This window comes from Magnolia sinica, chromosome 15 (assembly GCF_029962835.1).
Source record: "Magnolia sinica isolate HGM2019 chromosome 15, MsV1, whole genome shotgun sequence".
NCBI classification, from domain to species: Eukaryota; Viridiplantae; Streptophyta; class Magnoliopsida; order Magnoliales; family Magnoliaceae; genus Magnolia; species Magnolia sinica.
The window spans coordinates 32,503,414-32,523,671 of NC_080587.1; the positions used below are offsets into that span (position 1 = coordinate 32,503,414).

At 40.3% G+C, this 20,258-nt stretch overlaps 1 protein-coding gene across 1 annotated transcript in view; it reads right to left on the reverse strand.

The window, feature by feature from the left end:
* LOC131226631 (large ribosomal subunit protein uL15c) overlaps positions 1 to 8,662 on the reverse strand; it is a 31,782-nt gene extending 23,120 nt beyond the window's left edge. Inside the window, exon 1 of the mRNA XM_058222218.1 lies at positions 8,500 to 8,662. Coding sequence (XP_058078201.1) covers positions 8,500 to 8,580 — 81 coding nt within the window. The 5' untranslated portion in view covers positions 8,581 to 8,662. The remainder of the gene's footprint in view (positions 1 to 8,499) is intronic.
* Between the last annotated feature and the right edge of the window lie 11,596 nt (positions 8,663 to 20,258).

Consider the following 20,258-nt stretch of genomic DNA (forward strand, 5'->3'; position numbering starts at 1 on the left):
CATCCACGTCCTTTCTAGACTTCCCCTTGTCCTTTACCCTTCAACTTGTACCAACTCAATCTTAATTGGCGCGGTCCTAGGTCTCTTTTGCACATGAACAAACCATCTAAGTCTACTTTCCCTTATCTTATTACCTATTGGTTGGTAGTACTCCCAGGTTCCCTCGAATGCATTCATTTCTATTTATATTGATCCTCATCTTGCCACTAATCCATCTCAACATCCTCGTTTCATATACACTCATCCTATGAACATGTTCTTTAACTTCCCAACATTCTGATTAATATAATTAAATATGATTAAATACATGTTCATCAAGCGAGAGATCATTCTCACATCATTAAGAATAAAGGTCAAGTTCCAGAGAGGGGGGAGGGGCAAGAGTATAAGATCCAAAAGCTCAGGTTATCCCACTGCATGAGTCCCCTTCCACTATGGGGCCAATTCAAAGATCCTTCCCTTGGAACCAAGAATGTAAAGATGATAGAACCAATTTCATCTCTAAGGAGGCCTCCTACCCCAGATTGGCTAGGATCGCCAAACAATCCATTTTGGTGGATTGCCTATTTAGATCATCAATAGTCTCTCTCCATTTACAAAAGAGAATGGACAAGGATATGACAGAAAATTCGACAAAGAAACTACTCCAATTTGCAAAGTCTCTTCTAATTTTCGCAAAAACAGTGATCATGGCTAGAACCTGGAGCTTCAAAGCTTCTTTTATTCCTTTCACTCTATACACCTTAGTCTAGCTCTAGGTCTGAAAGGACCCGAACCCCATCCATGTTTCAATTCCCCTAATGCACTTAGCGTAACCATTCCACTTCAAATAGATGGAAAATTTTGTCCAAACTCCACGAGCCACATCACAATGGATAAAGAGGTGGTCTACCAATTCTTCACACTTCTAGCACATTGCACTAATGAGCAATTCCTTTCTTTGGAGATTGTTGACTGTTAGAATTTTGTTAGTTGTGGTTGCCCATCAAAAAGCACCAACAAGAGGAGGGACCAAGGAACCCACACTTATACCTAAGGGGAGCTGTCCACTTCGGTAAAACACATGGTTTCAAGGAAGGGCATAGATTTTTATTAAAAAAAAAAAAAAAAATTCCCTTCGATGATGTTACCCATACTTTATCATCCTTAACATTCAGGAAGAAGATCACTTTGTTCAATAATTCCAATAGGTTAGACAACATTTCGATTTTGAAGCCCCATAGATTCCTTCGAAATTGCAATGCCACACCACACTGTCATTCAACACCTCTTTTATTTATTTATTTTTTTTTTTTGAAGATTACAAATAATGAATAGAATCTTATCAAAAATCAGACACGACAATCCTATCAAGGAGAGTTTTCAAGAATGATGCTTCCTACTGGTGCAACCCGGCTATCAAGTCAATGAGATCTCGACACTCAAGTTGCTAAAAGATTAAAAATAATAATAAAATAAAAAATTACACCCACAAGAAAAATGAAGTAAAGAGAGACTTTATTAAGTATCAACTTTCTTCTCTTACAAAAACTTTAAGAAAACTCACACTTTAAAAAATATTCAAATGAAACTCCTACACCACTACCCCTTTTGTAGATCCTAAATGAATCTTTAATTTAAATCCCCAACTAACAGAATCAATCATAATTTATTACAAACCAATCTAATCTTCCTTAATATGGTAAAAGTTTAATAAAAAAACAAACATAGAAAGTAATTATATCTCCAAAACCAGCTCATATCTTCAATCATACCAAGCACATCTTCAATTCATATCTTTAAATCAGCCCCCTATATCTTGTAAAAATAGTACATTATAAGCCTTGATTTAGGCCTCCAAATCTGTAACTAATCAACCCAAAAATCAGCACATGTTGAGCCTACAGTGGGCTACATGCCTACGTCTTGTTAGGCCATACAGTGGGCCATGTGTGATGCACGACATGAAAATTAAATATGATATGCAAGATTTTAGGCTTTAGATCATACTAATTTAGAAACAATCACAAAAATTCTACATCCCACATAAAGTCAAGCATTCAACAAGGGGGATCTGCGAGGGTCCAAGCCTACACATGTTAGGGCTGGATTAATTAAAAATTATAGACCAAACAATGCTCAAAGGAGAGTAGATTCATCCACACATGCAAAGGATTATTCCCCAATCCAAGGAATTCACATGTTTCAATTCGGGAAAACCTAGGGTTTGCAAAAGTGGAATAGAATTTGAAATTTAGGATTATCTAGGATTAGGGTTAGAGAAATAAGGCGAGAGAGGAGTGAAATAGAAGAGAGAAACGAACCCGAGATGATCCATACGTGTGGACAGCGGCCCGAGCCTAACTCACATGCGTGAGATCCTACCCACACATGTGTGAGGCCCACAAATCTGAAATCAGCCAGTTAGGTGCTGGTCAGCCAGGGGAGGTCCACCTTCACGCCGATAAGATGTCTGGTTTGTGCACGATGCTCCGACGAAGTTTCAGCCCTCCTGCATGGCCTGATTTTGCAAATTTGTTATAGAAGGAGGATTGGCTGCAAAAGGGGATGGATTTGGAGATGGGATGGTTGTGAGAGATGATGAATATAGACGGTAGGTGGTGGGGGCGATTTGGGATGGGTATGGCTTCGCACCAGGGTAGTTAGCCCTTCGAAGAAGGGAGGGTTTCGCACCCAATTAGATTTCCACAACTCAGAAAATTAGAGAAGCAGGAAAACACATAATTTTATTAATAATCTTCAATGAGAAAAAACCTACAAGGGGTTGCCTATTCATAAGAAAACCCTATACCCAAAAAGTCGTGCCATGTGCGCATACTATTACTTAGAGACGAAGTAACAAAAATAACAATTAATCAAAGCAATCTAAACCGTTCATGATGTTCCTAATAACGATAATAAGCAAAACTCAAAGTCCTTGATCTTCTGGGTAGTGGGCCACGATCATGAGATCCAATGGTGGGATCCATATGGTGATCGGGTCCACTCTAAGGAACCAAAACACAGCCCACTAACTAGGAGGCCCTCCATAGATGTCGTCATCGATCCAGATTGATGGTGAGGCCCTCCTCCTTGCGTACGTGCGTAGAGGGGGTGTGCATGTGCGCGAGATGTCCCCATCAACTCTCCCCACTGCGAAGATTTCGCCACTGGTGAAACAAAACTCCCGAACCACTCTAAGATATCAGGATCAATTCGTTAAAGCTCTTCCTCAATGAGTCACGTACTATTTGAAGCTGGACGTGATTTCCATTTAACCAGGTACTTTTGAAACTCGCCGTCTGACGTTAATACTATCTGATGGTCCAAGATATCCTCTATCTCCTCTCTGGGTGTGGGAAGGGTAGGTATGGGAGGTAGAGGCTGAGAAGAATGGTCGGTAAGAGGCCATGGATCAAGGAAAAAGTCTGGGGAATCAGGATGGTTAGGTGAGAGGCTGGACAATGTATCAAAGGTCTCCTTAAATGCAACTAGATCCTCCACATTGAATGTGAAACTAATTCCCATAGAAAGTGGAATTTTGAATGGTCCAGCGCTACACGCGTGTAATTTACGAACGTGTATTTACGAATGCATTGAGACCGTTTCGTTTTATAATTTTGAATGGTCCAGCGCTACGCGCGTATAATTTACGAACGACTCCCTGAGGGTACCGCTCTCGCCTGATGCGGACCATCACAGAATCCCCTACATTGAATTCCTTGAAATGTTTATGTTGGTCTACAGAAAGTTTGTAATGTTCATTACTAGTAGTGATCTTTCGCCTGATTTCTTGATACAATGAATGAATGTGATGCGCAAAGGACTCTGCAAACTCTGATGACTTATGGGACAGTGACATAGGGACAAGATCAATAGGCTTCCTAGGTTTATAACCAGTAATGACTTCAAAAGGACTTAAACCTGTGGACTTATTGACAGAACTATTAAATGCAAACTCGGCTATGGGTAGTGCGGTATCCCATGTCTTGGTGTGCTCCCTCACTAAACATCTAAGCAAACTCCCTAGACTCCTATTGACCACCTCAGTCTGACCATCGGTCTGAGGGTGGTAGGTAGAAGAAAATTGGAGCCTAGTATTCATCATGTGCCATAGTGTCTTCCAAAAATAACTCATGAATTGCACATCACGGTCAGATAATATGGTTTTTTGGTAACCCATAAAGTTTGACAACCTCACTAAAAAACAGTTTGACAACATGAGATGCGTCTGAAGTCTTAGAACAAGGAATGAAGTGGGCCATTTTAGAAAAACGGTCCACAACAACAAATATGGAATCATGTTTCCGAATAATCTTGGGGAGCCCAAGCATGAAGTCCATATTGATGCCCTGTCAAGGAATGAATGGAACTGGTAAAGGTGTGTATAGTCTCGTATTTTGCTTTCTCTGTTTTGCCAATTGACAAGTACGACATTGTCCTATAATTTTGGCCACGTCTCGCTTGAGGCTTGGCCAATAGAACCTATCCTCCACTAGGGCAATGGTATTGTCTCTACCAAAATGACCCGCGACCCCTCCTGAATGTAACCCCCATACATGAAAATCGCAGAGGGAGGTGCGCGGTATGCATAAGCAATCACTCCTAAACAAATATCCATCTAAAATTAAATACTCACTACTAGCTCCTGACGGACTCTCTAACAACGACGCGTACATGACTCCAAAATCTGGGCACTCAAAATAATCCTCTCTAACACGCTCAAGGCCCGTGACTTCGACACTCATGGAATTGAGTAACGCGACTCGACGACTCAACGCGTCGGCAGGCTTATTCTCTACACCGGCCTTGTACTTAAGCACAAAAGTGTACCGCTGAAGGAATTGAACCCACTTGGGGTGCCTAGGGTTTAATTTCTTCTGAGAGTTCAGATATCTAAAAGCCTCGTGATTTGAGAACAAGACGAATTCTTGCGGCAGTAGATAATGACGCCAATGGCGCAATGATTACACTACCGCATAAAATTCTTTGTCGTATGTGGAGTATTTTTGCTTCGCCTCATTTAGTTTCTCACTAAAAAAGGTGACAGGGTGCCCTTCCTGACAAAGTACTCCTCCCATATCAACCCTTGACGCGTCGCATGCGACTTCAAAAGCTTTCGAAAAATCCGAAAGTCGCGCGACTGAAGCTTCAGTCATCCTGACCTTTATCTCCTTAAAGGCTTTCGAGGCTACCTTTGTCCATTGAAACTCCCCTTTTTTATGCAATCCGTGATGGGAACCATAATGGAACTGAAACTTCGAATAAACTGCCTATAGAAGGTGGTCAAGCCGTGAAAGTTGCGCACCTCGTGAATATTGCGGGGTTCATGCCAATTGAAAATGGCTTTGACCTTCTCGGGATCTGCAGATACACCCTCAGCTGACACAACAAAACCTAAGAAGATAACACTACTAAACATAAAAGCACACTTCTTTAGGTTGGCGTACAATTTCTCGGCTCTAAGGATCCCACAAACTTACCTCAAATGGTTAAGGTGTTGTTCCTTGGTCATGCTATAAATCAAGATATTGTCAAAGTAGAGACCAGGAACTTCCCCATGAAGGGCCTCAACACTTGGGTCATCACACGCATGAATACTTGAAGCATTAGTCAGCCCAAAAGGCATGACTAGCCGCTCGTATAACCCATCCTTCGTCTTGAAGGTTGTCTTCCACTCATCACCAGGGCTTACACGGATTTAGTGATAACCACTTTCGAGGTCAATTTTTTATAAGATAGTAACATTGGCCACATATCTAACATGTCATCAAGACGCGGTATGGAAAACCGATACTTAACTATGATTTTGTTGATGGCCCTTCTATCAACACACATCCTCCATGTGCCATCCTTCTTAGGTGTAAGAAGGGCGGGCACGGCACACAGGTTCATGCTCTCTCAAATGAAACCCTTTTCTAAGAGTTCATCAATTTGTCTTTTCAACTCTGCATGCTCCTTTGGGTTCATTCTGTAATAAGGAAGATTTGGTAGATTCGTCTCAGGGACTAAATCAATGGCATGTTGTATATCCCTCACAGGGAGAAGTTCATTCAGTAGATTCTCAAGAAAGACATCACGGAACTCATCCACTACCGAAATGGCTTCAATGGGTAACTCTACACTAGCCTTTGGCGCACTCTCCCTATCCACAAGGACGTACACCACCAATTTCAACTCAGTCTCTCGCTCAAAGTCTTTGGCATTTAGAATATGGAGAGGCTTAAACTTGGACTTCAACTCATTCAATTCCTTCGAGCCGCTCACACCACTCTTTGTGGAGGACTCCGTTCCAGTCATGTTCTTGGGTGGAAGTAGATTTAGCTTGATTTTCTTGCCCTCAAACCAGAATGTACACACATTTGAACGACCAAATATGGTGACATCTCTGTCCTAGAGCTAGGGCCTACCCAAAATAATATGGCCAACATCCATGCGAACAACATCACACCAAAGTATGTCTTTATATGATCCAAACTGAATAGGAACAAGACAACGGTGCGAGACTGGAATAGTTTGATGCAGGACAATTAACCACTTGCTCTAAAAGCTCGAACTGTTAGAGGATGGCGAATTAATCCCTTTATCTCATAGCCCAGGCCCCACATCTCATGGGTTAGGACCTCAGCTGAACCCCCCTCGTGGGCTCGTGGGCCCCAAATCACATGGGCCGCCCACCCCAAGTGTATCCCCGCATCCCACAGGCTACCCCACTCGAGCCCAATGTGAAATGCCCTTGCATTAATCACCCCCAGTGATGAGTCTCAAACACGAGACCTCCCCTGTGGGCCCCAAATCACATGGGTCACCCACCCTGAGTGTGTTCCTGCATCCCACGAGCTACCCTACTCGAGTCCGATGTGAAAATGCCCCTGCATTAATGTGCTTGCATCAATTTTTCTTGGCTTCAAAAGAACTCGTCTTCGAGTTGAAACCAATCTCAAACTTTGGACTATGACGAATCATGTTCTTCTTTGGTAGAAGTTGATGAGGCAACCCTAAGCATCGGCTCAGCATGACATTTGATGGAGCTCACTATAGATGATGTCTTTTTCACATACGCTTTTGTGGGTGCCAACTATTTTGTTGTAACTTTAAAGTTCTTCGTGTATCCTAAAACATTTGCCCCATTTTTCATGCCACAATGATCTTTTGAAAAAGTGTTTGAATTTGAGTATTGAGACCTACTTGCATGACTATTAATGTGAATGTCACTATCATTGGACCCATCAATGGATCTATTAGCGAATTCAAGTGTAGGTCTAACGTTAAAACATCAATCACGTCAGATGTCTACTTTTCTTTTAACTCCGTTGATCTCTTCGTCGTTTTCGAAATTTCTACTTTAACTTCGAGTTCTCTGTCACGTTCCAACAATTGAAGGATTCAATCATTGGTGTCTTCATAGGCCAAGACAATCCGTTGTTGGTAAGGACTTTGGTAGAGACCTTCCCCTATGTGTCCGTATGCTACAACTTAAGTCTCCGGATTCCCTTCATGCCAAAGCTCCCGACTTGATTAGCGAGGTTGCCTACCGCATGCATGAGTTGATCTACCCACTCTGTGAGCATGAATCAATTGAGCTATTTACGTTAACTCTTCTAGTGTCACCTCTTTAGATACCATTAGGAGATGATGTCGAGTCAAAAAATTCCTATAGACGACCCGCTTTAATACAAAAATGGTGTAACCTGGTTATTGAGTCAATGAGATCTCAATACCCAAGTTGCAAAAAGATTTTTGAAAAAAGTACACCCACAAGAACAATGAGTAGAGATTGAGAAACTTTGTTAAATATCAACCTTCTCTTACAAAAACTTTAAGAAAACTAACACTTAGAAAACTATTCGAATGATTAATTCCTACAGCATGAACCCTTCTATAGATCCTTAATGAATCTTTAATTGAAATCCACCAACTAAGAGAATTAATCACAATTTATTACAAATCAATCTAATCTTCGTAAAAGCATAATAATTATTAAAAAAAAAAAACCAAACATGAAAAGTAATTCTATCTCTAAAACCAGCCCATATCTTCGATCATATCAATCAAATCTTAAAATCATATATTTAATCAGTCCTCCATATCTTGCAAATATAGTAAATTATAATCCATGATTTAGTCTCCCAAATTTGTAAATAATCAGTCCAAAAATCAGCACATGTTGGGCCTACGTCTTGTTGGGCCATACCGTAGGCCTATATGGGCATGGCCCTGCATCACAACAAAACAGAACAGTGGCATGGATTATCGAAGCATGCTCCCCACTTGTCACAATTGAAAACCACCATAAAACCTCAGCCCAGGAAAATGCATGCATGGAGAAGATGAAGGGAAGTCCGCTCTGTGAGAAGCAAAGAGTGGTGGTGGTGGTGGTGGTGGTGGCGGCGGGGGACACCGATATTGACTCAAACAAGCACTTCGTATTTGGTAATCTTTAAATTCCTAAGATGAAAATACACTGCTTCCGACCGGAGAGAGAGAGAGAGAGAGAGAGAGAGAGAGAGGAAAAGGTACCTTGAATTGGGAAGACTGATTAGGAATAAATGGGGTTTTAAGGGAGGGATAGGGTTTAGAGAGGGCGAAAATGGCAGCCATTTTTTTTTCCGTTGGCGCCGAGCAAACAAATCCCCAGTGGATAGAGTTTTGGAGACGTTTCTTTAACGGGGAAGCGTACAAGTCACGGGCGCGGATTAGATCCTGACAAGGTCAGTATCCAAATCGCTACTGAAGTGTCGTCACCAAGCTCTGTGGACCCCCGTAACGCGTGTGTTATATCCATACCGTCCATCCATTTATAGAGATCGTTTTATGCCATTTGAAAAATAATGAGATAAATGTAAAGTTAATCAAGTGAACCCCACTATAGAAAGCAGTGGGGATAGTGACATCCACCATTCAAAACTTATTAAGGGTCACGGAAGTTTCCCATCAAGCTAATATTTTTGTTATCACTTCGTATGTCTCAACGTTAACTCATGAATAGGTTGGATCTAAACATACATCATGTGGGCCTTATAAATGTCTTAGTGTGAGTGTGATTGATCGGACAGCTTTCCGTGGTGGGTCTACTTGAATTTTATATTTATCTCATTCTTTTTCTCGTGCCATAAAAAGATCTTTACAAATGGTTGGACAGCATGGATACAACACACCCATCATGGTGGGGCCCACATTGCTTGGTGACGTCACTTCAGGAGTGAAGTGGCTACTGATCCTGTAAGTACCTAATCCGCACCTACTAGTCATGAGGGGATTCGTGTGTTGAGATAGCGTGGAGCCTATCCGCGGGACACAGAACCACGTGCCAAGCATGTGACTAAAGGCACGTTCCGACACAACCGCCAGTTGCGACTCGCCGGTGGACCGTGTTACCACGATGTACGTGTAACGCTTCGGTTTGTTTCTCGCACCATATGGTGTGGGAGGACGAGCCAAAATCGGTAAAGCGGTTCCATCCAAACCGATTAACATCAACCCCAAGGGCTTAAGGGCTGTTTGGATTTGCCTATAATATTGTTCTGTATTATATTTTTGCATGGCCAAGGTATTTAACATATAAAAGTTCATATTCTTTCATTTTTCAAAAGAAAATTAAACTGTTTGGATCAAAGTAGATTTGGATTATTATACAAAGGCGATGGATTAATCGATGTTTAGAAAAGAATGATATTGGCGCAATGAATAAAGGTAGCAACCATTTTATAAGATAATGCTCACATATACATAACTGTCAATAGTGCCCCTAGTTGATGTATTTATACCAATCAGATACGGAAGGTCGACCATAGCCCACATAATATTTGTGGGCTTAAATCGGAAGCTTCATATAAATGTAGACGAGGTGGGGAGATTAGATTCGATATACCACCGAATCACCTTGATAACCATTTTTCGTTGTGTATTGGGTGAGCGAGCTCAAGGTCCTCCATACAAAGACGCATGAAAGAAGATGAAGATGAAGTTGAATAAAGAAGTACGGTGCATTAAACATTTCATATCTAATAAAAATAAAGCAAAATTTGAAGACTCCAGTCCAAGTCCTCTATTAGAAAAGAAAACCCTTCAACATATGGTTTTGAAGGATGCAACCAAACATCCCTTTCTTACCTAAATAAAGATGAAATGAACCACGTAAGCGCTGCGTATATAACCAACACTCCGAGAAGAACACCGATCATAGCATTCATCGTCCCGCAATCTGCATTTTCTTCAACCACATCCACAATACAAGAATCAGAATCATGCACCCCACCATGTCTATCGTCAACAATCACCGAATCGCAAATCCGAGCAGTTTCTTCACTCGCCCTCCTAAACAGGCCTTCACTACGCTTTTCTGACACACTGCTATGCTCTTCACGGATCCTCCAACTTGTTGATTGCTGGAGGGCGGCCCACAATAATTATCACAAACCATTCTTTGTTGGATATGGTTTAATCAAAACTGATCTGAAATTATCCAACAGAGTGATTTCGCAAACATCTCCGATGTCTTCCTTACCTTGTATTTCTTCCACTCTGTCGTGGCTTCAACATATGACTTAAACGATTGGTGTCTATAGCCACTGAATCAATCTACCTGTTCACGAGCATCCTCTTAATTGCAATAAATCCCTAAAACTCTCCCCACAAAGACCACGTAATACTTTCCCATTGGCACCTAAAATTAGATCATCATTAAAGTTACGAACTAGCCTATGAAAGTATCACTACCACTATTCCCATTAAGACATAATAATACAAAACAAAGATTCATTGAGTATGATTCAAAACAATCAAAATGATGTGGACAACGTATATTCCGACATCTGACCCGCTTATGATGTTTCAATCTTTCCCTATGTTCCATATCAATACAAGTATTCATAGAACCAAATCATTCATGCTGTGACTAAATATGTATTATATTACTCCTCATTAGAGTAACAATTCTACCATGTTGAGATATTATAAGACGATATGAAAAAACAAGAGCACAAATTACGATATGAAATTAAGGATCATCAACAAAATTGTTAATCATGGATATATCATCATATGCATAACATCATATCTAGATATATCAACGGAATTGTAGCATATTGAATAGTACAAACAATCACACGTGCATCCCAATCAATAACAACCAGTAAACAACATGGTTATGCCTTTCGAGGTTATCAAGACGCCTATGTCCGTTTATTCATCATTTTCAGATGAATATAACATGTGTTGCACCTGCATCGAAGAAAATAACTATCATTGACATCTTAACTATCTAAAAAGTTAACATAATAAAAGCACGCTACTTGCAGATAGTCAAACCATCAGCAATTGCATCATCCAAACCATAGGCAATCCAGTCTGCTATGTGCTTAAGAAGCACCCAAAGTTTGCAACCCTGAATATCCAAAAAAATAATACAAAAAAGAGAGTGTGTTTCATGAAAGTCTTGAGGAGTGTAATTTGAAGCTAGTTCACTTTTAGAGTGGGCCAGTGCGGTCGAGGAGAAGTTTCTGAATCCACTCCTTCCTCCTCTCGTGCCCTATTTTCATGAAGAACCCTGCACTAATTATATCTGCTTGTAACGCCCTAACAGCCCGAAGTTGGTCTTCATGGCTGAGTCCGTCAACTTCTTCTAGAATGCCTAACATTCTTTGAAGTCGGGTCATACTTTTACCATGTGCTATTGTAATAGTCAGGGTCTTGACTGCCTCAACTATCTCTCTTATCTTATCACCAATGTGATCACTTGGCTTACCCTTTTCTCTGTCGGGTCATGTCGCTAGAGGTGGAACGACTGTTTTTAAACCCTTTCGAGGTCTCCATAGGGTTTTTGTTATACCATTTTACCGCTGTTGTGATCCCTTGTTCACATAAAGGCTAGAACTACTTTCATGACCATCATCATTGTCTGACAATAGACGAATAGTTTTAGATCCATTGTCTTCGGAATCCTCATTGGAATTGAGCTCATTTCTTGGGCGGCGTCTACCGGAAAGGAGTGATGAGTAGGTAGTACTGGCAAATGATTCATGTGCGCATTCATTACCAAACATAAAGGCCAAGTTATTGTATCTATCGATATGCTTCCCACAAACTCGTTCAGCATATGGGTGAAATTGCAGATATTGACAGTTAGAACTCAATTACTACACGATGTTTTTAATCACAAAGAATATACCAAAATCTCTCTAAGTATGCACTAAAAGTTTAGGACATTTACTTACCGCAATGTAACTATCCCAAACATCATCCGAATGGATAACTATTTTCTCATCGGAATCTCATCCAAACCCACTGGCATTCAGCATATCTTTGATTGTCCAATAGAATCTTTTTAAGGTATGCAAATGGTTTGAAATATATTTATTCTCCAACTCGATTCCACGTCTATCTTGAATTTCTGTGATCGTTGCCCTATAAGCTTCAAGTTTAAAGCCAATGTCACTCTTACGCCCAAGATTAACCTGCTCCACTAATGCATCAACTAATGTATTGCACATTGGATCACTCCATCGAATCTGAGCATTTTTCTTACCAGCGGATATCCTTCGATTGAGGTTACTCAGGCTCATTGGTGAAGGAGCTTTGCTTGATGGAATCAAAGTTTTCTTAGTTAGTGTACCTACATTCTGACTCGATAATGCCAAACTCTTGTTTGGTGAGCCTGCAACCTTACAGGCGACGCCCTCTCATTCCTATCTCTTGATATCTTCAAAGAGTTCCGGAGGAAATTCATTATACCTACACATCAGTAATAGTCAAATGGAAAGAGCACAACAAGCAGAAATATGTGACATTAATATAATGATGAAGGAATTCAAGATATATATAAAGCTTGACTGTTATATAATATGATGGAAATATAATAATGTACTGAAATTGCAGTGAAGTATCTCAAACAAGACATCGTTCATGGAACAATACGAAATATTTGTCTTAACAATCCCGCTGTTACAATAAACAGTTCATTACAGAAACTGTAATATGAATTAATAACGTTGTCGCGTGCATGGAAGACTCATTCCACATCATCTCCGCAATCTCATCCCTCTTTTTCGCTCAATCCTCTCTTGGGCGGTCTATCACGCAGATAATGCTCGACCTTCTTCGGCATTAGTAACCTCCACATGAAATGGCGAAATGTCCTTTGTACTGTCTTCACTATCCTCAATTGCTTCGGTAAATCCATCTTCACCGCAAACATGGATGAAATTGTGTATGACTGAAATGGCCTAGCTATATGTCCTAAAGGGGGGGGGGGGGGGGGGGGTGAATAGGACTATGCCAAGTTAAAATAATAACAACAGAGTAAAAAAGTATAATAGCCAAATAAAGGAAATCAATTCACAATGCTAAAATAAAAAGCAGCCTTACTAATCAAGTATTGAGATGTTGATACAAATGTTGTCCTAAGGACAACCTTACACTATAAAAACCAAGGGTTTATGGCAGGACAACCTTATTTCTAGAACGTTCTTTGTATCAAAAACTCAAACTGAAAAGGAAATAAAAGAAATAGCAGTAAATAAATTCTAAACTATTACAACATTCCCACAATGCTAGAAATGTAAATATCACAACATTCATATTCACATCCACACATACATCCCCCAAATCTAAATGATAAAAGATATAGAAATTAAACAAACATTCAAATTACATGGCACAAGAAATTATAGTGGTTCGCTTGTGTGTACACCAACTGTTAAACAACAGCCACACAGCTACTCCACTCCTAATATCCTCGCATAGGGGATATTATCGTTCAATATCAAAATAGGTTTCACAGGTTCACTTAAAACCTTCACAATTGTGTCTTTTAAATGGGCTTACACAATTCAAAACCCCTCTTTCTGAGTTTTTTGGCTTTCCTCAGATAACCAGTACAATGAGATTTTTCTGACGAATCCAATAAGAAACCAAAAAGAATGTAAGTTACAATAATGTAAAATACCTGGATTTCTCTTTTTCTTTGAAGTAGCCCAAAAGAACCAATCGGAGTAGAAGTTCAAATATAGAAGTTCAATGTCCAATACTCACTTTAAAATGATTCTAGGTTCTAATTGATTTTAAATTAAACCAGTTGGGCTTAGCTTTATTTGATTTTGATTCCAAGAAGACAGAATACAAAAATTCCTCTTTCAAATCATATTAGAATGTAGAAACAAAATCAAATGCATAAGCTAACAAAAAGAGAATATTAAATAAGCACAAAGTAGCTTAAAATGAACACAAACTTATCTCAGAGTGAAGCCTTGAATTTTCTTGAATTGAGTTATCAATCTCTAAAATTCGTGCTCTATTTATAGATGCAAAAACCTCATCTATGATTGGTCTTGAAAACACTTCGACTGGTCGTAGAACCAACGGTATTTTGAAATTTTAAGTGCTATCTGAAAAAACCGTTCTACGACTAGTCTTAGGATGTCCACGACTGGTCTTAGACCATCCACAACTGGTCGTAACAGACCCAGGACTAGTCGTAGGAAACCAGGATTGGTTGCTATAGTTCAAGTCGTAGAATCAGGACTGGTCGTGGGACGAGTCGTGCATTGTTCACACGACCGGTCGACCAGGTCTCAGGACAGGTCATAGCATAACCAAAAAATTCTGAAAAATTGCAACAACTTAGGACTGGTCATGGAATTTCTTGGACTGGTCGAACCAGTGCTAAGACTAGTCGAACAAGGTCCAGGACTAGTCTTAGAACAGACCAAAATTATATAAAAAGATTTAACTTAAATTATGTATAAAAAATGGCCTACCTTAAGGTCAAACTATGGTTTATCATACCTAGGACATGAAGTATGAACATTAAAACTTCATTCAATCAGAAGATGGTTGACCTTTGAGCCTTATGAAGCTTAACATCTTTACTTAATGTAACTTGATCTTGAGATCTTTTAAAGCTTGGATTTGTCTTCTTAGGTTGTACTTCATTTTGAGTTGAACATCTTCTTTAGAATTGAACAAGCACTCTTCTTATCGATGTAGTTCTGAATATTGAAGCTTACAGAAGAGGACCAAGTACATGACCTTGCATTTCTTGAAGTAGATCACTGTACTTGACTTGAAGCATTGATGCAGTGTCTTGAACATTCATATAACAACAAACTATACAAGACACATATAGAGGTTTTGGCACAACAGAATTTGACAACCAAAGGAGCATGAGACCATAGCACTTACAATCTTCCCCTTTGTCAAATTTGTGACAAAACACACTCAAATAAAAATAAGAGAAGCACAACACATACTTAACAAAGAATCATGCACCAATTATAGCAGAAAACCAGTTATAGCCTGGTTAAAGAATCATGCACCTGTTGTCATAAACTAACACACAACATTCATGTAGAGGCACTCCTCTATACTTACTCCCCCTGAGTAGCATACATAAAAAATTATAAATCTATTGATGCTACTAATCCATGCTGCTACTAATCTATATCCATCTCCATTTCATAACCATAAGCAATCAAACTAAAAGCTTCTCCCCCTTTTTGTCACAAAATGACAAAGGAAGAATAAATGGACAAGAATAATAAATAGGAGAGTAAAAGATGAAATAACTAGGTTAGATATGAGAAAAAGATAAGCACAAGTAAAATCCACATATCATAATCCAGTTCAATCTAAAGATAGATAAAAACAGTCTTACAAACTAAGAGAGAGCAAAGAAGTATTGAAGTTATTACAGACCATCAGAGAAAAACATTTAGTTAGATCCAGAAGAGGGAGCATGAATAGATGGATCAATTTTGTGTAAACCCTTAGTAACACGCTTCATATACTTGCGCAGATAAGCAAATTGAGATGATTGTGTTACACGTAATTGAGTTATCTCTTCCTTAAGAGAATTCAACCTCTCATCAACATCAGAGGCTGAAAATCTGGATCATTTCCAGAGTCTGATCCCAGTTCATCAAAAATATCATCCATATCAACATCGTCAGGAGGAAGATTCCCAGCTTCTGCTTCATTCCCTGCTTCAACACCACTACCAACAACATCCACTTGGCCAGGAGCCAATTCCAATTTCATCTTGTTAGTATTTGTATTGTTGAATATAAGATGATAGATAAGTGCCTCTCCAACAGGCATTGCCACGAGCATGTGAGTGGCTAAAACAGTCATAAGATAGGCAAATGGAATATCACTATGACCTGAATGGAGACGAAACTGAATGATGGAATGACAGATTAAAGAAGGTAGACAGATGTTTACACCAGAGATGACAGAATACAAAACACCAACCATAAAAGCAATTAGGTCTGTTTTGTTACGGAACGTGGGTACAGATTTGAAATAAAGATTCTATGAAGAACCCTGTATCTAGGTAACAAATACTTTGAGGGGAGCGCATTCCCTTTATGAGTCCATTGCACATCCAAATTACAAAATTCTCTAGTGAGCATACGCTTTTCTAATTCTGAGGGTTTTTCAGCTAAAGTATGAATGAGAATACCCTCATCATTAACAGGAGTGTCCATAAGGCCAGCAATTAGATGACGATCTACATCAAATGGACCTTCTCTATCATCAATTTTAAATGATAAATTCTCATTAGAAAAATAAGAAATGCATGAAAACATGGATTGAGCAATAGATTAGTATGCAGATCCACCCCAATGTAAGATGTTATCTCATCCTATAGATTGGAGTAGAGGTAGGATACCAAAATGAGCAATACGGTTAAGGTTAACAGGACATTCAATAATGACTTTGCCCATACGTAGATCCCGTACATCGGAGGGATCATTTTCGGGTGACCGAAGATGGCGTAGAGTGATAGAAGTTGATCTAGAAGATGATGGACCAAGGGAAGTTTTCTTTTTCCCCCTAGCATCCGTTTGCAATCTAAGACTCAAAGAAACAAATAGATACAAAAGATTTGAAGTGGGGTTTTAATAGATCAGATTTTTCAAAAGAAAATCCCAAAATTGCAATAAAAGATCAAATAGATTACTCTAATAGTGAAAATGAAGTAATATTAACTAGAATCTACAACAAAAATGCATAAACCCACTAACCTTGAATAACAATGAAGGTGGGTACGACTGGTTGGGCATCGGCTTGTTGGAGAGAAAAGTGAAAATGAAGAAGAAAAGGTTTTCCCCAATTTTAAAAAATCCACCGAGTTTTACGACGGGTTGTGGATGTGCTCGACTGGTCGTGACACGACCGGTCGAGTACACACATGACTGGTCGTGTACTGACAAAAATAAGCATTTTTCATAAAAATTTAAAATTTAAACTATTAAATTATCAAATATATATATACACACACTATGATACAAGTATGCAAGAATATTCAATTTAAATTGCACATACCAAGATCAAATTTCAATTTACTAAACCTACTTTTGTTGAGTAGTTTAGTGAAAATGTTAGCAAGTTGAGTCTCGATCGGAATATATTCCAAAGATATTATTTTATCTTCCACTAATTCACGAATGTAATGATACCTAATGTCAATGTTCTTGGTACATGAATGCTGGATTGGATTTTTAGAAATATTTATTGAACTGGAATTATCACAATATAAGATCATAAAATCTTGTGTTATTCCGTAATCACTTAACATACGTTTCATCCAAACAAGCTGGGCACATGCATTTCCAGCTACAATGTATTCAGCCTCAGCAGTTGAGAGTGATATGAAACTTTGCTTCTTGCTAAATGTAAGACTCGTATCCTAGTCCATACTGTTCCATCGAGTCCCGCGATCCTTCCTGTCGAATTTCGACGACCTGTGACGTATAATCGACGTTGCGATCGACCCTAAGTTGTATGTTGTAGATTTGAGTCGGTTTAATTCGAGACTTGTACCTTTGCGACCGCACCGTCGTCGTGGTTCTAACGCCGCGTCTCTTGTACCGATCCGATACCCTGGCAGGAAGATGTGAGCCGGCGTTTATTTCGAAGAAAACGCCGCGCGTTTGCAATCCCAAGAGAATCTCTATAATGTGTCAAATCAATCCCATCAATCAATCCCATCCATCACCTCATGTCAAGTACACATCACCTTTCTCCACAAGTAAAGCAACCCATGCTTTTTCTCACCAAAGTCAAACTACCTCTCACTTCACCCATCCCTCACCTCACATCACTCACCCATCACACCCATCACCTCTCCTTATCTCTCTCTCTCTTTCTCTTTTCTCACACCAATTCCAAGCAACCCATAAGCCTCACACGTCCACATTTTTTCCAAGGAGAGAAAAAGAGAAGTGAGTAGTGTGGCCCACTTTCCATCCCAAAATCTTCCATCTTAGCCCTTGAATCTTCATCTCCCACCATCAAAGTGAAGCACAAGGAGGTCGGCTTTCCATCGGACCAAGAAGATCGGACGGTGGGTGCCTTATAGGATAGGTTTTTCATGTTTTGATGATGGACCAAGTGAGGCCTACCGATCAATGGTATGGATCTCACTTGGGACCTTAAGATGTGGTCGATGGCCCACCTTGATCTTCATGATCATTCCGTGATGGGGCCATTCTCTATGAACCCCATCATGATGTCTATTTTCTAGCTTGTAAAGGGTCATCTAGACCTTTCATTTTGGTGGAGAAGGGATCTCCACCGTTGATCCTTGATTTGGTGGGCCCACATACAATGGGACCCACTCGATGTATGATTGCTTGTAAGGGAGGGCTCATAGTGGCGGAGCCCTCCATCATGCGTGTCCCATTTCTCTCTCTATCTCTCTCTCTCCTTCTCTTTTATTTATTTATTTATTTATCTTTGTGTGTGATGGGGTGGCCATGTGACCCACTTGGATGGGCCCCACCTTAAGGTATGTTTTATCCTTACCATTCATCCATTTGGTGGCCCACAGGAGCAAGGCCCACCTTGTGCATGCACTATGCATAGGCCGTCCCTGTCCAGGGACGTCCCTGGGCTGAAATGAAAGCACAAATATCAGCTTGGTTCACACCCTATTGAGGTGGTCCACTTGTGTGGACTCCACATTGATGTATGAGATCAATCCATGCCGTCCATTCCATTCTTGAGTTCATTTTAGGCGTTGAGCCGAAAAATGAAGCAGATCCGAGTAACTGGTGGGCCATAGCATGAGAAACAGTGTTGGTTACCGTTAAAAATCCAACTGCTGTTTTTATTCACCAAAATATATTGAATATTGGGCTCATCCTTCTTGTCTTGAGCTATGGGGATCGATGGCGAGCTCGGATCTCCCTGATGCGGGCCCCACGTATGCAAAACCTTGAGAACAGAGGTTTTCTTCAAAAAAAATATATATATATATGGGCAGCAGCTTTCGCTGCTGCCGCTGACAGCGCCAGAGACGCAGGCGCTGCGTGTAGCGGGCGTCCGTGCAGGGACCCACGGCCCCTCATGTGGGCCCCACCATGATGTATATTTTGTATCTACGCCGTCCATGAGGTGGACCACCCCTTGAGGTGGGTCCCCTCCAAAAATTAGTCAGATCCAGGCCTCAGGCAGCCCACACCACAAGAAAACAGCGGTGATTGAACTCTACCATTGAAACCCTTTTATGGGCCACAGAAGTTTCGGATCAAGCTGAAATTCGTTTTTTTCTCTTCTTCCAGGCCCGTGCGACCTTGTGAACGGGTTGGATGGAAGATAAACGTTATGGTGGGCCCCACATGGGACCCACAGAAATGTATGTGTTGTTGCCCACCGTCCAGACGGACGGTGGGGCCTACCTTGCTGTATGTGTTCGTCCGCACCGTCCACCCTGGACGGTGGGACCCCCCCTGTGCGCGTGTGTGCGCGCGCGCGTGTGTGTGTGTGCTGTGTGCGTGCGTGCGTGTGGTGTGTGTGTATATAAATATATATATTATTATCTATATATATATATCATAATATATATATGTATATATATTTATATATATATATTATATTATATATGTTATATTGTATATATTATATATTATATTATATAATATATATTTATTGGTGGGCCTTAGGGATTTTAATGGTGGAAATCATCATCATCACTTGTATTTTGGTGTGGCCCACCTTGGTATACATGTAAGGCCCATGTGATGGGGCCCATTCAATGTATTTGAGGCCCATGTTACAAGGCCCATTGTGATGCATTCAAAGGCCCGTGGGATATGGCCCATTGCAATGTACATAAGGCCCCTTCGATGTGGCCCACTTGATTTATAAAAGGCCCATATGATGCGGCCCATTTGATGAATATAAGGCCCATGGGTCGAGGCCCAACAGGATGTCCTTAGGGTCCATTGCAATGAGGGATTCCCCCATAGTGTGTGTAATAATGTTTGATGACAGGT